A 15492-nucleotide genomic window follows, 5' to 3' on the forward strand; every position below is an offset into this window, starting at 1 on the left:
TACCTCATCACTGCAATCTACCTAGGACGCTCCAGGGAGACAAAGGCAGAGAGCAGGAAGAAAAGAGAAACCTGTACGAGTCTTGGTTATGAACAGAGGCATCTAATGGCTGTTAGAACTGATAACTTGGTTCTTCATTTCTCTTTTTTAAGGGTGGGTTTTGTTGAGTTTATTAAGCAGATTTGTTATTTCTGAGACTTTTTAGTCATGCAGCTCATTTTTATTTCTTCTTGATACCTTGAATAACTATCTTTAGTAACAAGGAAAGCTTCTAAGATTTCATTTTCTGTATATATTTTTTTTACCAGCAGTTAATGTCCATGGAAAAGTAGAAACATTAGCAGAATTTTTTTAAAAATTATTGATCCCAACAACCTTGACTAACTGCCTGCATCCAACCTGTACAGAAGCGTAGTTGTTCATTATTCTGTTATTTGCATAATTCAATTCCAAATAGTTCATGTTGGTGTTAGTTTCATGTTGTGCCTTGATCATAGATGTTGTCTACAGAATGGCATAGTGACTAGGAAGCCAGATTCTGAAGTCAAAGTAACTGGGCTGAAACCCTGCTACTCTCCCTACTCTCTGGAAAAGTTAGTAAGCTCGCTGTTCCTCATGTGTCAAATGGAGACAATGAGAGTACCCACTGCTTGGGGATGTGCAGAAGATTGAGTTACTCAAAGCATTTAGGATGGTGCCTGGCAGAGAGTAAATACCATGTGTATCAGTCAGGGTTCCCCAGAGAAACAGAATAAGTAGGGTGTGTGTGTGTGTGTGCACGCGTGTGCACACACACACACTCTCTTGCAGGGTGGGGTCAGGGCAGGGAGAATGAATACGCAGAATTGACTCACAGGGTCATGGAGGCTGAGAAGTACCACAGTCTGCATCAGCAGGTCAGGAGAAGATGAAATGAAATACCCCAGCTCCATCAATGAAGCGGAAAAGGGGTGAACTCCTCCTTCCTTTGCCTTACGAAGCCCACCCACATTGGGAAAGGCAGTCTGCTTCACTGAACCCACTGATTCAGACTCTAATCTCATCCAGAAACACCCCAAAGTAATGCTTAATCTGGACACCCCATAGCTAGTCATGTCGACACATAAAATTAACTATTACACTACATAATAGCTAGTATTATTAACATTTCACACAGACTAAGTTAGGTTTCTAGATATGTAAAAAGAAAGACTTGTTGAATTGAATGTATTCATAAAGTGAGAACCAAGTTTCATTATGATCCCAAGTGGCCTTCAATCAAAACTTTGCTAAATACATAATTACTGTCAGTTCGGTTTGTTGTTAACAGGGAGTGTTTCATCAGATTCATTATTCTTTCTCATTTCAGACTCTTATTAGCATTCCCCAAGGAAAACTAATCCTGGCTAATTACATATATGCAAATTTATTTGACTATCATAAGCATTCTTTTCTTTTCAAGTCAAGGAAACAAACTCAAGTAATACTAGACTGAAAGAAAACTCTTGTAATCAAAGAATAAACCGCAATCTAAAGTACTATTCATATTTGGAATTAAAATCGAAATACTATATGTGAAAAGATAAATAATGCATAAATAACATGCATAGTACTATCCACATATGGATATTACATACAAAGTTATACATATGTACACAAATACATAAACTTGGAGTAGTTAACCTGTTTTAAAATTAAAATGTGAAAGATTTGTATATAAAAATAAATGTGAAAAGATTCCCTAAAAAGAGAGGGAAGAGTTCTACAGGGATGAGCAGTCTGGGGGGAGGACGATGGCGATACTTTGGGGTCTTGTGTGACGATGTGAAGTCACTGAGGTCCTAGCCAGGGAGTGGGGACTCTCTTCTGTGAATTAGTTTAAAAGCTTAAAAGTTGCCTGGCTGGTGTGGCTCAGTGGTTGAGCGTTGACTCATGCATCAAGAGGTCTCCGGTTCATTACCCAGTCAGGGCCCGTGCCCAGGTTGTGGGCCAGATCCCCAGTGCGGGGCATGCAGGAGGCGGCCAGTCGATGTTCTTGCTCATCGATGTTTCTCTCTCTCTCTCTCTCTCCCTCTCCCTCTCTCTCTCTCTCAAATCAATAAAGAAAAAAACCTTTTTAAAAAGCTTAAAAGTTAATAGTCAAATGGAATTTTTCTAACTTGTTAAAAGGAATTTTTTAACTAAGTTATCTAGTCAATTAATTGACCAGCAAAAAGTAAAACTATTGTAGTTGATTGATGTTAATGCCATTACTATTAATAGGACCTCATGTTAGCACTGCCTAGTCTCCATGGTCATTTGAGGCAGAGTAATAAGCCTGGACTTTGGCATCAGACAGACTGGGGGTTATACTTCATTCTGTCCCTTACTGGCTGTGTGTGCTTGCTTAAGTTAGATGGCCTCTCTGAACCTTAGTTTCCTCATCTGAGAAATGGAAATAGATAGATAGTTGGGAAGAATAAAATAAAGCATGCTAAATACTTGGTTCATAGCAGATGATCATAAACATGAATTAAGGACTTCCCCCTTCCCATTCTGACCCTTCCAAGTCATGATCTGTCCTGGTGTTGACCATGTGAAGGGAGCATACGTCATTAGCCTCGTTCTACCAATGAGAGATTAAACTCAGAGAGTCAATGGCAAAGCAAGTTCACAGCCAGGCCTGCCTCCTACTGAGAATCTCTGTCTGTGGGGTCCAGGCATCCATGTTTTTGAAAGCTCCCCAGTTGATTCCGATGCAATACTAATGTGTAGTCAGGGATGAGAATCGTGCATTCAACCATGTTACCAGCCTAAATTCCAGTGTCACCTGTTTTTAAACCAGGAGTTTTCCCCAGTAGCAGGCAGATGTGACAACTGCTTCTTCCCTGGCGTGTTCATTTATTCATTCCTTCAACAGGTGTTCAGTTAGCATCTACTGTGTGCCAGGCCCAAGTCAAGGAAACTTTTCCAATGTCAAACGTTGACATGTTAAATTGTTTATGGAAATGCATTTTCATAGGTATACAAATGGAAATAACAACTCATATCTCCCGTGGGAGTTTTATTCATAAGATCAGAGCACATCTAAGCATAATAAAAAAAAAGGAAGGTGTAAGATTACTTGAGCTGTGCCTGTTTTGTTTGCTTACACAAAATATGGAAAAGGAAATGCTAAAATTTAGAACTAATTCGTATTCCTTGGGCTTATCAGCAGTGATGACAGACACAGTTATAAGTATGGAGACTAAAATCACAGTGGGCAAGCTCCAGCATTCCCAAAATAGAAACTAACTTGTTGATATTTTCCAGAAAATTTCACCTTACCCCTGTTAACTGAAGTCTAAAGGGTTTCCTGCTTTGGTTTAGAGGAATTCTATTTTATTTGGCGACAACCTGTGTTGGATGCAACAGGGCGCCTCCCCTTCATAAATCAGCCCCCAGCTCCATAGATCACTGGAAGCTGCCCAAGAAAAGTGCATTAATTCTCCTGCCCTTCACTCCGCTAATCACTGCACAATTTTGTGGCTAGATTACCTGTCAATCACACGAAGCTAAGTCTGTTTGCCTCTGCTTTTCAGCTGGATTCCTGGCAGTGAAGAAAACAAACAGAAAACAGATGTCCATTACAGGTCCTTGGATGGTGAAGGGAATTTTAACTGGAGATTTGTTTTCCCATTTGACTACCTCCCAGCTGAACAACTGTGTATCATTGCTAAAAAAGTGAGCTCTGAAATATGCCGGTGGGAAGTGGAGGTCATGGGTCTTCCTTAGCGCAGATGCTCAGAGAACGTTGGAGCCGCTCAGCACCTTGGCGGCCATGAGTTCAGCTCCCTCTTGGTGCAGAGGGGACGCAGGGACTCCCAGAGGTGGAGGTGCTTGCCCAGGGTCACGCAGCTATGACACCTATTTGTGCAGTCAGAAGTATGCGGAATACGACTCTCCTTTCCCTAGCACGTCGGTGGTGGGGATCTGGTAAAGGGTAGACACTGGCGTCTTGTATCAATAAATACACCAACTGAAGGGTATGTTTATGTCACAGGGAAACCGATTTCTTCCCATGACAGGCAGAACTGTTTGACTGATTAATCAAACAGAAGCAACATATTCAAGGAGGTGACATTTCCCTCCTTCAGAAGTACTGTCGTGGGGGTTCAGGGCCCTGGTGGTTTGAATTTGTAAGACTCTCAGCTACAGAACTCAATTCAAACTGGCTTATACCAAAAAAGTGATTTGCTGGTTTCCTCAAAAGTCCAGGGCTGGCTGGCTGAAGGAATGCCTGGGTCCAGGCGTAGCTGGTGTCTAGGGATTGCTCTCGCTTCTCTGCCCCTCTGCCCTGCCTTCTTCTGTGGGCCCCCCTTTCTGGGGGGGCCCAGCTCACATCTTGCCCTCTCTGCAACCTCAGCAGAAAGAGAACACATCCTCGATGGTGCCGACCAGACTTCTGGAATAGTGTCTTGCTGTGTTTGCCTGTTCCGGGTCCTGTGCTGTTGCTAAACCAACCAGGGCTGCCCGGGATGCAGAGCTCTGATTGGCCTGGCTCTGCAGCAAAGGATGGAGTCCGTTCTTTCCAAAGTGCAGGACTGGAGGAAGGGACTGTCCAAGAAATATCTGGGTGCTTTCATCCCAAAGTGGGGGCCTGAAGCCTGGGCAGCAATAGTAACAGATGTCTCGGATGGGTTCTCCATCCCATTTCTACCCCATGTTCTGTGAACATTCTCTAACTCTTCCTGGTCACCTCCCCTCCCCACACCCAGTTCAGCTACACCCACCTCTGTCTCATCTGGCCAGGCCTACCCCTGATAGCCCTCCTCAGTGCTGATGCTGCAGGAGCGCTCGTCTCTGCCAGGTAAGATGAGTGCTGTCAGGGGGCCTTCCTGAGGACACAGAGCTCAGCCTGATGTGCATCGTGCGCACTCTCAGGTGATTCGAGGTGAGAGTGTGGGGTCAGGTTGGCCGTTAGGTAAGTTACCTTTCCTATTTACCCACATCTGGAGCTGGACACCCCCGTCCCCTGAGGGGTACTTGGAGCTTGAGCCCACAAGGACAGTCAGGTGAGGCCAGACAACAGCTGGGTGGGCTTCCAAGACCCTCAGAGCCAGGCCCTCTGAGCCTTGCGCAGGGGAACATTCCTGAAATGTCATCTGAAAAACGAGAAACAACCCAGTACTCTTCCTTCAAATTCCTGAAGCACTGGGGCACTTCCTTCCTTCTGGGGCCAGAGGAGCTCAGGTGTGTTAGGCGGTGGAGGTGTTATTTTTGGCTGATGTTGCCTAGGCAGAGGCAGGGACCGGAGGCGAGAACTTGGAGGACCCTACCCAGTCCTCCCTCTACCTCACTAGTGTGAGGGATCTGGGGGTCTTAGTTGACCACAGCATGCAAAACCCAGCAATATTTTTCTAAAGCCCAAAATGCCAGAACATTTTAAATCTGCAGTAATAAAAGAGTAAAATCTGCGCCCAGTAAAAGGAGTGCACTCAGGCATCCACGTGGGTGAGCAGATCTGTGGCGGGAGGTGGCTGAGCAGAAGCAACACCCCAGCAGGTGATGCTGTGGGCTGGCCTGGGACATTCTGGCTTTGAGAGGATGATCCAAGCAGGCCACTCTGGTCTTCCCGGGGGGGATAGAATCACTCCCCAAACTCCAGGAAGTCACAGTGATAGGAACATGGCGGAAGGCTTCAGTTTGGGAACTGCCTGGGACATCTTTTTGTCACCTGCTGGTGGCCAAGATGTCCTGGGGAGCCCAACTGTCCTCCTTACCTCTGGGTGGAGGGGCAGGGCTGAGGGAAGAGGGTTCAGGTTGGGGTGCAAAGGGGAGAAAAGGCCCTGTGCCTTGATACTGGCATTTCCAAGGGGAGAATGAATAATCCAATAATCAGTGTGATCTGGTTTGTCTGTTTCTCATGACATTGTAGGAGCATTTCTGGAGTATCGACCAAACCGAATTTCGGGTACCACCCAGACTGATCATCCAGATTTGGGATAATGACAAGTTTTCTCTTGATGACTACTTGGGTAAGGCTTCTTTTCTCTAAGAAATGGTACTTGGAATTAGTGAAATCAGTTAATGCTTGGAGTCCATTATTTAAATCTCCAATACTGTGGGTAATGGGCAGGGACGCACTCCCAACCTGGATGTCCTCTGGGCGGTGTGGCCTACCCATCTGCTGCCGGGGTCCTCTGAGCAGTGGGCACAGTGAACCTCACCCCTTTCTGTGGGCTCCAGGGCCCCTGTGGAGGCTCTTATTCTAGCTCCTGTCTTGCTGTGGAAACTCAAATCTTGTTTTCACAAAAGGATGCCACACCCCCGCCTTGACTAGCAAACCATCCATTCTCTCTCCTCACACCTCCGGCTGCGCTCAGGTGTTGCTGAGCTTCCCCGCTGCCCCAGCCATTGTTCTCTCCCCCAGGCTCTGAAGACACCTGTTAAGTACCGCTCACTCTTCCTGCCATAGCCCCGCCCGCAGCACAGTGCCCCTCTGACCCCTCTCTGAGGCCTGGGGTCTGTCTCACTGGCCGGCTCTGTTCTTCCTCCCACTCTTAAATACGGGTCTTTGGCCCTAGCTGGTGTGTCTCAGTTGGTTGAACATCATCCTGTGCACGGAAAGGTCACCAGTTCCACGGGTTCGATTCCCGGTCAGGGCACATGCTCAGGTTGCAAGTTCAGTCTCAGGTCATGTTGTTTCTCTCTCTCTCTCTCTCTCTCTCTCTCTCTCTCTCTCTCTCCCTCTCCCTCTCCCTCTCTAAAATCAATAAAAACGTATTTTAAAATCAAATTAAATTAAAAATAAATACAGGCCTTTGCCTTTCCTGGGGCCTCTGGCTCTTCCCCGGGGCCCTCTGTGGTTTTTCCCACTGTCACCTTTCAGCGGTGTGACTGCTGCGCCGGGGTGTGCGCCTGACCGCCCACAGAGCCTGTTCTGATGTGCATAACTGTGTCAGATCAACACGCCACACTCCCTAAACTTACACGATGTTATATGGCCATTATATTAAAAAAAAAAAAAAAAAAAAACTATTATAATGATTAGTCCCAATTCCCCACCAGAAACTTTCTCCTTGATATTTGGCCAGCATGTCAAATTTATCCTGACTAAAATCAAACTCAGCCTTTTCCCCCTAGCCATATACCTTCTCTCCTCATGAACTTTTGCTGTTCACAGTCCTTCCATTGTCCCAGCCACCCAGGCGGAAGCGCCCAGAGTCCTCTGGCCCCTCAGTGCTAACAAAGTAGTCCGCTTTGTCATGCACCTTTACTTCCTGATGTCCGTGGTCTCTGCCACTCGCCAGACCTCATTTTCTCATGACCGAAGGTGACAGTGGCTCCTAACTGGTGTCGCTGCTTCTGGAGCACCTCTGCTCCCAGCGGGAGGGCCCACGGTGGCCGCTGGCTGTGGCCCCTCACGGCACCGAGCGCGGTGACTTCGACATGGTGCTTAATAAGAGCTGAACAAATGAGTGTGCAAAGACGCTGGCTCACGAGGCACAGGGGCGGTGAATTCCAGAACAGTGGAGGGTTTCCTTTGGAATTTAAATAAAGTCCTCTGACAAATGAAGAAATGAGTTTAAATGGCTGGTGGGCACATGACTGTGGTTATCACCCGAAGGGGAGCCGAGACAGAAGCAGAGACAAGCTCGAGGAAGGCTGAGTGACTGTGGACCAGGGGCCCATCACAGGATGAAGGGCCGTTTCCGGCCTGGCGGTGTAGAGACTCGGCCACAATCGCTCCCTCTTTGCTGCTCCTGTCGAAGACCAGCTCTTGTCTCATTTATCCCCAGACGTGACCCTACAATACGTGTACCACTTTCTTAACGAAAGGGCTCACGGGAGGTCGCAAGCCCAAAAGAATCCGCTAAAGTGTTAGTGCCTCACATTACAGAAGAGAAAACGTGCTCCCCAGGCACCCCGATGGGCTTCCGAGGTCCTGGGGAACTTTCTGTTGAGCTGCTGTGGTCCTTCTCAAGCTCCCGTTTCTGAGGTTTCACTGGGTGAACGTGCGTGTTCCGGGGAGCGTCCCGTGTTCCAGGTCCCAGGAGTCCTATCCGAAGCCACACGGCTGTGTTCAGGGCAGTTCAGAACGAAGATGAGCAACTGTACACCCAGGCTCAGTGGAAATTGTCTGTAGGTGTGTAGTTATTTTGAGCTTTGGAAGAACTCTGTTTATGTTCCTGTCTTTGAGAAATAAAACAGGTGGTCCTCTGGGAGGTGCAGAATGGTGGACAGGTCATTCTTCTGCCGCTTCCTAGCCTATCTGGAAAAATTCTTCAGCGTCGACCAGGGGCCCTTTCTCTCCCTCGCTCGTTACCTGTTCAGAATCACTGTCTGCCTCTCTTCTGGCAGGAACACTCTGTTCCCTCGTAAACAACGGCTGATCCGCGTGAAGCTCATTGGGGTTTAATGTTTCCCTGGCCAGGTTTCCTGGAACTTGATTTGCATCACACCATCGTCCCAGCAAAATCATCAGAGAAATGCAGTTTGGACATGATTCCGGACCTCAGAGCCATGGACCCCCTCAAAGTGAAAACCGCCTCCCTCTTCGAACAGAAGTCCATGAGGGGATGGTGGCCGTGCTACGCAGACAAAGAGGGCTCCCGCGTGCTGGCGGTAGGAGCGCTTCCTGGCGGGTCGTTGGCGCAGTCCATCGTTTAAGTTTTGCTCTTTATCAATAGATTCACTCCAGAGGGATAAGGAAAGTTAAATCGGCGGGACTTTAGGTTATGGGACGGTGTGTACCTGCGATCACAAGAGAAGGGGTCCATGAGTGAATGTCTGGGGTTGAGTGGAAGGTGGAGCGACTGGAATTGTCAAAAAACTGGGAGCCAGAGTGGCCACGCGGTAGTTCTTGAGGCCCCTTAGTCACCAGGAGGGCGAGCATGCTGAGCTGTGGGGGTGCTGACTGACATTCACTGAGCAAGAACAGTTCAGAGAACTCAAGGTACCTTCTGATATAGAAGCGAGAGTGCAGGTTGCCATGCCATGTGACGAAAGACCACCTAATTCTTTTTTTTTTCTGTATTGATTTTAGAGAGAGAGGAAGGGAGAGGGACAGAGAGATAGAAACATTGATGAGAAAAAACATCTATTGGCCGCCTCCTGCATGCCCCCCACTGGGGATCAGGCCCACAACCTGGGCATGTTTCCTGACCAGGAATCGAACCGGTGACCTCTTGGTGCATGGGTTGACGCTCAACCCCTGAGCTACACTGACCAGGCCTACGTAATTCTTTATGTATTAATACTAGTTAACATTTCACATCACTGATTATGAACCAGACAACATGCTAAATGCCTTACATTCATAATCTTGTTTTATAAAACAACTTCAAGGTATAATAGATATAAATAAACTGCACCCATTCAGAGTGCACCGTTTGATGAGTTTTGACAGATGTATCCACTTATGAACCTCTGTAATCAAGATCTAGAACATTCCCATTACCCCTGAAGCTTTCTAGTGCCTTTGTTGTCTATGGCGTCCCGCAAGCTGGCCCAGGAAATCACTTACCTGCTTTCTGCCACTGTAGATGAGCTTGCACATAACCTCGTTCAATTCTGCCGACAACCCCCTTTCTATGGAGGCCTGGAGAGATGCAGCACCTGGCCACGGTCAGACACCAGCTCCGTCTCACCGGGCCACATGGGAGTCCGGGGGCCCTACCACCCAAGTGGATGTCAGGGTTCTCAAATGGTTGGTGACTTGGTCTGGCTTTTCAGGGTTCTAGAAAGACTCATTAAGCAGGCAATTTTCTAGACCTCTTTCAGCCTCAGTTTTCCTCACAAGCACATGAGGATAATAGCAGTACCTGCTTTATAAGGTTGCCGTGAGCATTACATGCGATTATCCATAAGAGAGGGTTAAGCAGGGCCCAGCACACCACTCAGAAACCCATGAACAGAGAGGCAGCGTTCATTCATTCACTCACTCGTTCATGTATTCACCTTGCGTACATCAAGTACCCCAGTGTCACCGGCTCTGCGCCATGGGGGGTCCACAGTAAGCATGAAGCGGGTAGGCTCGATAAATATTAGATATTGTTATCAGCAGTGCTCAGGTTCAGCTGGGTCCCAGTGAAGTTACAAAGGACGGTGTGTGAGAGGCAAGGAGATGGATGTGAGAAGGTTAGGATGGCGGGGCCGCAGACAGTGACAAGCAGGGAGTGGGGAGGAGGGGAGGCAATTTGTCCTCTCGGGTTCCCACAAGGAGCCGGTTCAGAAACACATGGAAGAGGAAATGGGATGAAGTCTCCTGAGGAAAATTTAAGGCAATCTCGGGATTGTTTTACAAGAATAAAAATCATTGCTCGGGGAATACTCCTTGGGCTGAAGTGAAAATATTTGTGAAACATGATGTCATGTGTTTAACCTGTTCTGCTTTACTGAAGGGGAAAGTGGAGATGACGTTGGAAATCCTTAATGAGAAGGAGGCCGACGAGAGGCCAGCCGGGAAGGGACGGGATGAACCCAACATGAACCCCAAGCTGGACCCACCAAAGTGAGAGCGCTCTTTGTTCTCAGCACCGTCTCATCCCCAAACACCTGCAGTCTGAAAGCCCCCCTTCCAATTGGCTTAATAGGCTGGATTAGCTGTTGTCCTTCTAATTTTGTACTTACTGGGGGGCGGGGGGGACTTGGTGATCTGGCTTTATTTTAACCACTTTCGCATCTTAGGAAGCTATAAAAGATTCAAAAATCTTGGCCATCGAAGGGGAATAATATCTTTTCTTCACTTTATAAATGTTATGAATTAATCTTTGAACAGTGTTATGCTCTGAGGTGACATATCTGTCCCTCCTGAGTTGGGTCAGTAAAACCATTTCTTTGCCATGCAGCCGACCAGAAACCTCCTTCCTCTGGTTCATCAACCCATGTAAAACCATGAAGTTCATTGTGTGGCGCCGATTTAAGTGGGTCATCGTCGGGCTGCTGATCCTGCTGATCCTTCTGCTCTTCGTGGCCGTGCTGCTGTACTCCTTACCGGTGCGGGTCCTGGGCTTCTTGCCGTGGCTGTGTGCACGCACGCATGAGAGTGCGTGTGTGTGTGTGCGTGTGTGTGTGTGTGTGTGTGGCTATGATTGATCGTCTAACCGGGTACTTGCCTTGGTTGCTCTTGGGAAGAATGACTTACCTAGGAGTTGTGGTCTCACAACCCGTCAGTCTTTGGAAAATTTAAAGTAATGTATCCTGTGGTTAGAACTGCATTCTTAGAGTTTCATGAATTTCATAAATGTCAACAGTGTCAATGTTGAGAAACCCTAACTTAAATATATGTACTTTACACTGTTTTTGCTTCCTTTTCAGAACTATTTATCAATGAAGATTGTGAAGCCAAATGCATAATAAAAGCAAAAGCTTCTTTTGAAGAGTCATCAGCAAGGAGGGAATCCAGTCTGTTTAGGGACCAAAATCAAGCGTGATTTTGCTTGTGCCTGAGACGACATTGCAGCTGGTTACTGTACTTCTCCACAGCCCAGCAGTCCCCAGAGTCCAGGTCCTGAAAGCCAGGCCAGCTGGCAACATTTTTATCTTATCTCCTGAAGTGTTACCATTTTTACCATGTGTTTCAGAATATTTTTCAAGGTGGCTGGTTCCATTTTAAAAATCATCTTTTTTGTATGAGTCCTTAATTCTGTAATTCCATCTTTGGAAATTGCTGAAATCGAATTTAAAATTCCTGCATCTTGACTTCATAGTCTTCTTACTTGTAATCAACAAAAAGGACTGTGCCTTATAAAAACAGAATAGAGTCCATCTTATTTATGCCTGTAACCACTGTTATGATATTTTATATGGATAAGTGTCAGGAGAAGCTATTCAATTTCTGTGATAAGCCCAAATAAAAACATTTCACTTTTAACACGTAGCTGTTTGGTGTAGTTGTGGGCAGAGTCGGGAAGGAGACGGTTTCTAGCCCTCTTGGTCTCAGTGGATGAAATGCCACTTGGCCATTAACCCCTTCTATGTGTGCTGCCAAACCCTGGCCAGCAGGTCACACTGGGGCTAATAATAAAAGCTAACACTTATTAAAACTACGTGTTCTATGCCCAACATTGTTTTAAGTGCTGTATGTGTAACTCATTTAATCCTCCGGGTCACCCTATAAGGGTAGGTAACAGTACTAAGCCCATTTTACAGTTGAAGAAATTGAGGCAGAAAGAAGTTAAGTAACTCACCCAAGTGCCACACAGCCCGTGAATGGTAGAGCTGGAACTTGAACCCAGGTGATCTGGGTTCTTTTCTCTTTAACCTGTGTTAACACAATGCACTACCACCAGTGGGAGGACAGCCCAGAGGGGCGTGGAGCTGAGAGGGTCACACAGCGCGTGACAGCTGCACCCGGTGTGGCTCCGTGCCAACGCCACCCACAGCCAGCATGTCGTACAAAACGTGAGGACACTGTCCTGTTAGCGACCAACCATGGTGAGATCAGCCAGGTGGTGCTGTTCAAAGAGCATCTCAGAGCCCAGGGGGACGAGAAACCATGTGAAAATGGTGACACGTTCGAACTTTCAGACAGTATTATACCACGCAGTGACTGTCTTGGCATTATTGCTGAGTCGTTTCATATTTTGAACATTTAAATTCCCTTCAGGGTTCTGCCAAAGATCTTAGCATTCCAACGAGCGCCACACACAAAAGGCTGGGACACCGCACCAGCTGAACCGGCCCCTGGTAGTCTCCTCCCCGCTCCGTGCAGGGAGCGGCCCACGGAACCTTCCAACCCGAACTACAGTCTAACAACATCGTGCCATCTTGCTTATAATTAACAGACAGTCTGCCCCTTTTATCTAATGTAGGGGTCACTCTAATGACACAAGGGAGACAGTTTTATTTAAAACGGAGTTTGTTCCAAGAAAAAGTAGGCTCCACGGAAGAACCAGGTTGTTCTAGGCAAAGTTGTTGTTTGGGACAGTTAACCCCCAGTGTGGCATTGGTGCCGCCGACCAGCAGATGCTTCCTCCGGCACAGTGGTAAGGACCAGTGCGGCCTGAGCACTGGCCTGCAGGGACCCACTGGGACCCGCCGGCACCGTGCCTCCCTCCAGCTGTGGTCGCTGAGGGATGAATGAATGGCCGCACGGCGTCTTTCCTCCTGCCCTCAGCACACCTCACTGGAACCCGCCGGTGTCATTCCCGTCAGTAAATGGCAGCCACGCTCTATTAGCAATGAACTAATTCCCAGAGAGAGTATTGAGCTGGGCTTTCCGGGTAACACTCCCCGCCCCCAACCCCCAGAGAAAGCTCCATCTTGTCAAAAGATAATGGTCCCTCATTTGAGGTTGTTAGCCGCCTGGTGACCTATAAATGATAGCTAAAAGCTGGAACTAATCACAGTCCAGTCAGATTGTCGCTTCACCACGAATTAAATGACACTTAGTGCTAACTGATTCTAGCAAGTGCCACCATTGACGCTGGAGCCTTCATTAGGAAAATAAATCTCCATCACCGTCTTGAGAGTGACAGGAAACTGAAAATCCTGACGGCCTGACCCTTGATTTCGTTTTGTTCTTCCTTTCTCCTTTTAAGCTAGAAAAAAAGAGTCACAATTAGATCTGCACATTGCTTTCCGGAGCGATTGCAAAGGTGGGCAGAGTCTGAGCCCTGCTGCAGAGGGGGCGACGGGAGCTGGGCAGCCGGGTCTCCGGTGCTGCCCCCCAAGTTCACCCCAGCTCAGGGGAGTGTTTGTCCAGAGACGAGCTCACTTGTTTCCCACTGCTGAGCAGATGTTATTGCAAACAGGACTAGAAGGCAAGGGGGCTTTTCCAGAACCGTGTGCACAGTTCAGAGAAAGTACAACCTGACTACCACATGGGGAACCAACGTGGACAACGATTTCAAAGTTTAAAAACCCTCTACCGTGGAAATAGTTCATGCTAAATAGATGTCTTTGTGAGGCCAACACACTCGGTCCTCTGGCCATGTGCAGCCCCCGGGGCAGGTGGGAACCCCATTCCCAGGAAGGCCTCTCGAGGCGGCCTGATGCGGAATCCGCCCGCAATGCAGTCGGGGTTGCAAATAGATTAAGCACCCGCCATCTTTGCGGCTGACTTTCGTGTTTGTTCAGCGTTGAATGGCAACTCCCTAATCTTTCTCGGGTTAAACATAATGGGGTCCTCGGGAAGATCAAAGGAGGGCTGCTTTCCCGGTGGATCTACATGCCTGAAACGGAACGCCAGAGTTCATGAAGTTCAAGGAAAACACACGAGGAGCGTGCAGCATGGACTAGCGGCAGAGCCCTAACGAGAGGGAACATAATGGGAAACACAGGCCCACCATCTGCATGGCCAAACTCATAACTTCAGGAGTCCGGCTTCGCAGGACATGCAGACTCGAGATTTGTACTAGTTAAATAAACTTAACAAGAAAGAAGAATCATAATTTCTTTTGACTCCCACAGAGTAAATTGAATGCTTCTCAAGGCAACCTGATTTTGCCAAAATTTATCTCCACTCCTTAAAAAGGCCCATTCAGTCCTTGACTAATATTGATGTGCTACTTCCATGTGTTTTCACAAAACCCTACAGCCAAACCCGTAATCCTCTCCCCATCATATTTCAGCTCAGTCCTGCCCCGGCAATTATCAGGAGGAGGACCAGGAATATTCAGCTGGATTGCGATGCGGCACGGCAGCCTCTCGGATGGGGTTTCACCTGGGTCAACAGGATAAACAAAATGAATGAATGGAATCCTGTGTCAGAGGCGGCAAGAGTGCGGGGCCGGGACTCCAGACGTCTGGGAGCCTGGGAGCCGACCCAGCTCGGTCACAGGGCAACGCTGGGACTTTGGGCAGCTCCTCTCTGGCTTCCTGTCCCTCCTTTGTGATCTCATCTGTTTTGTTGTACGGTTCTGCTGGTCCGTAGCTCAGTCTCCTCATCTGTAAAATTCGGACAATAACCTTCATAGAATGATTGTGAAGATAAAGTGATTTAAAACATGCAAACGTGTTTAGAGCAGTACTTGGGAGAAAGTAAGCACTCAGTGTATTTTATTTATCATCTTAATCATCATCATCATCATCATCATCGGACAAGAACAGTCAAAGAGATATGGGCCAGAAGGTGACAGACACGTTCTGCTTTTGAAACAGCCTCTGAAAGGATGTGAATCCCTGCTATCCAAAAGTCCAAAATGCTAACCCCCCCCCCCCCCATTCTAACTGCACATTCCTAATTAGAGAAAGTAGTTAAAAATGCTAAGGTAGTTCCACAAAACATTAAACACAGAATTACCATGTAACGCAGCAATTCCATTTCTGGGTATATACCCTAAAGAATTGAAGCAGAGACTCAAACAGATATTTGCACACCCAAGCTCATAGCAGCATTAGTCACCATAGTCAAAAGGTTAAAGTAACTCAGGTGTCCATCAACGGATGAATGAATAAATAAAATGTGGTGTGTACATACAATGAAATACAATTCAGCCTTAAAAAGGGAAAAAAGCCCTGGCCAGTTTGGCCCAGTGGTTAGAGCGTCAGCCTGCGGACCAGAGAGACCTGGGTTCAGTGCCCGCTGGGGGCATGTACCTGGGTTGC

General features: G+C 47.4%; 1 protein-coding gene across 1 annotated transcript in view; it reads left to right on the forward strand.

Moving 5' to 3' along the window:
* MYOF (myoferlin) overlaps window positions 1-11786 on the forward strand; it is a 150332-nt gene extending 138546 nt beyond the window's left edge. The window contains exons 49-54 of the mRNA XM_036265292.1: window positions 3540-3681; window positions 5876-5975; window positions 8375-8565; window positions 10344-10453; window positions 10791-10938; window positions 11260-11786. Of these exons, the coding sequence (XP_036121185.1) occupies window positions 3540-3681; window positions 5876-5975; window positions 8375-8565; window positions 10344-10453; window positions 10791-10938; window positions 11260-11298 (730 nt within the window). The 3' untranslated portion in view covers window positions 11299-11786. The remainder of the gene's footprint in view (window positions 1-3539; window positions 3682-5875; window positions 5976-8374; window positions 8566-10343; window positions 10454-10790; window positions 10939-11259) is intronic.
* The last annotated feature ends 3706 nt before the right edge of the window (window positions 11787-15492 follow it).

The sequence above is a fragment of the Molossus molossus genome, unplaced genomic scaffold (assembly GCF_014108415.1).
Source record: "Molossus molossus isolate mMolMol1 unplaced genomic scaffold, mMolMol1.p scaffold_m16_p_17, whole genome shotgun sequence".
NCBI lineage: Eukaryota > Metazoa > Chordata > Mammalia > Chiroptera > Molossidae > Molossus > Molossus molossus.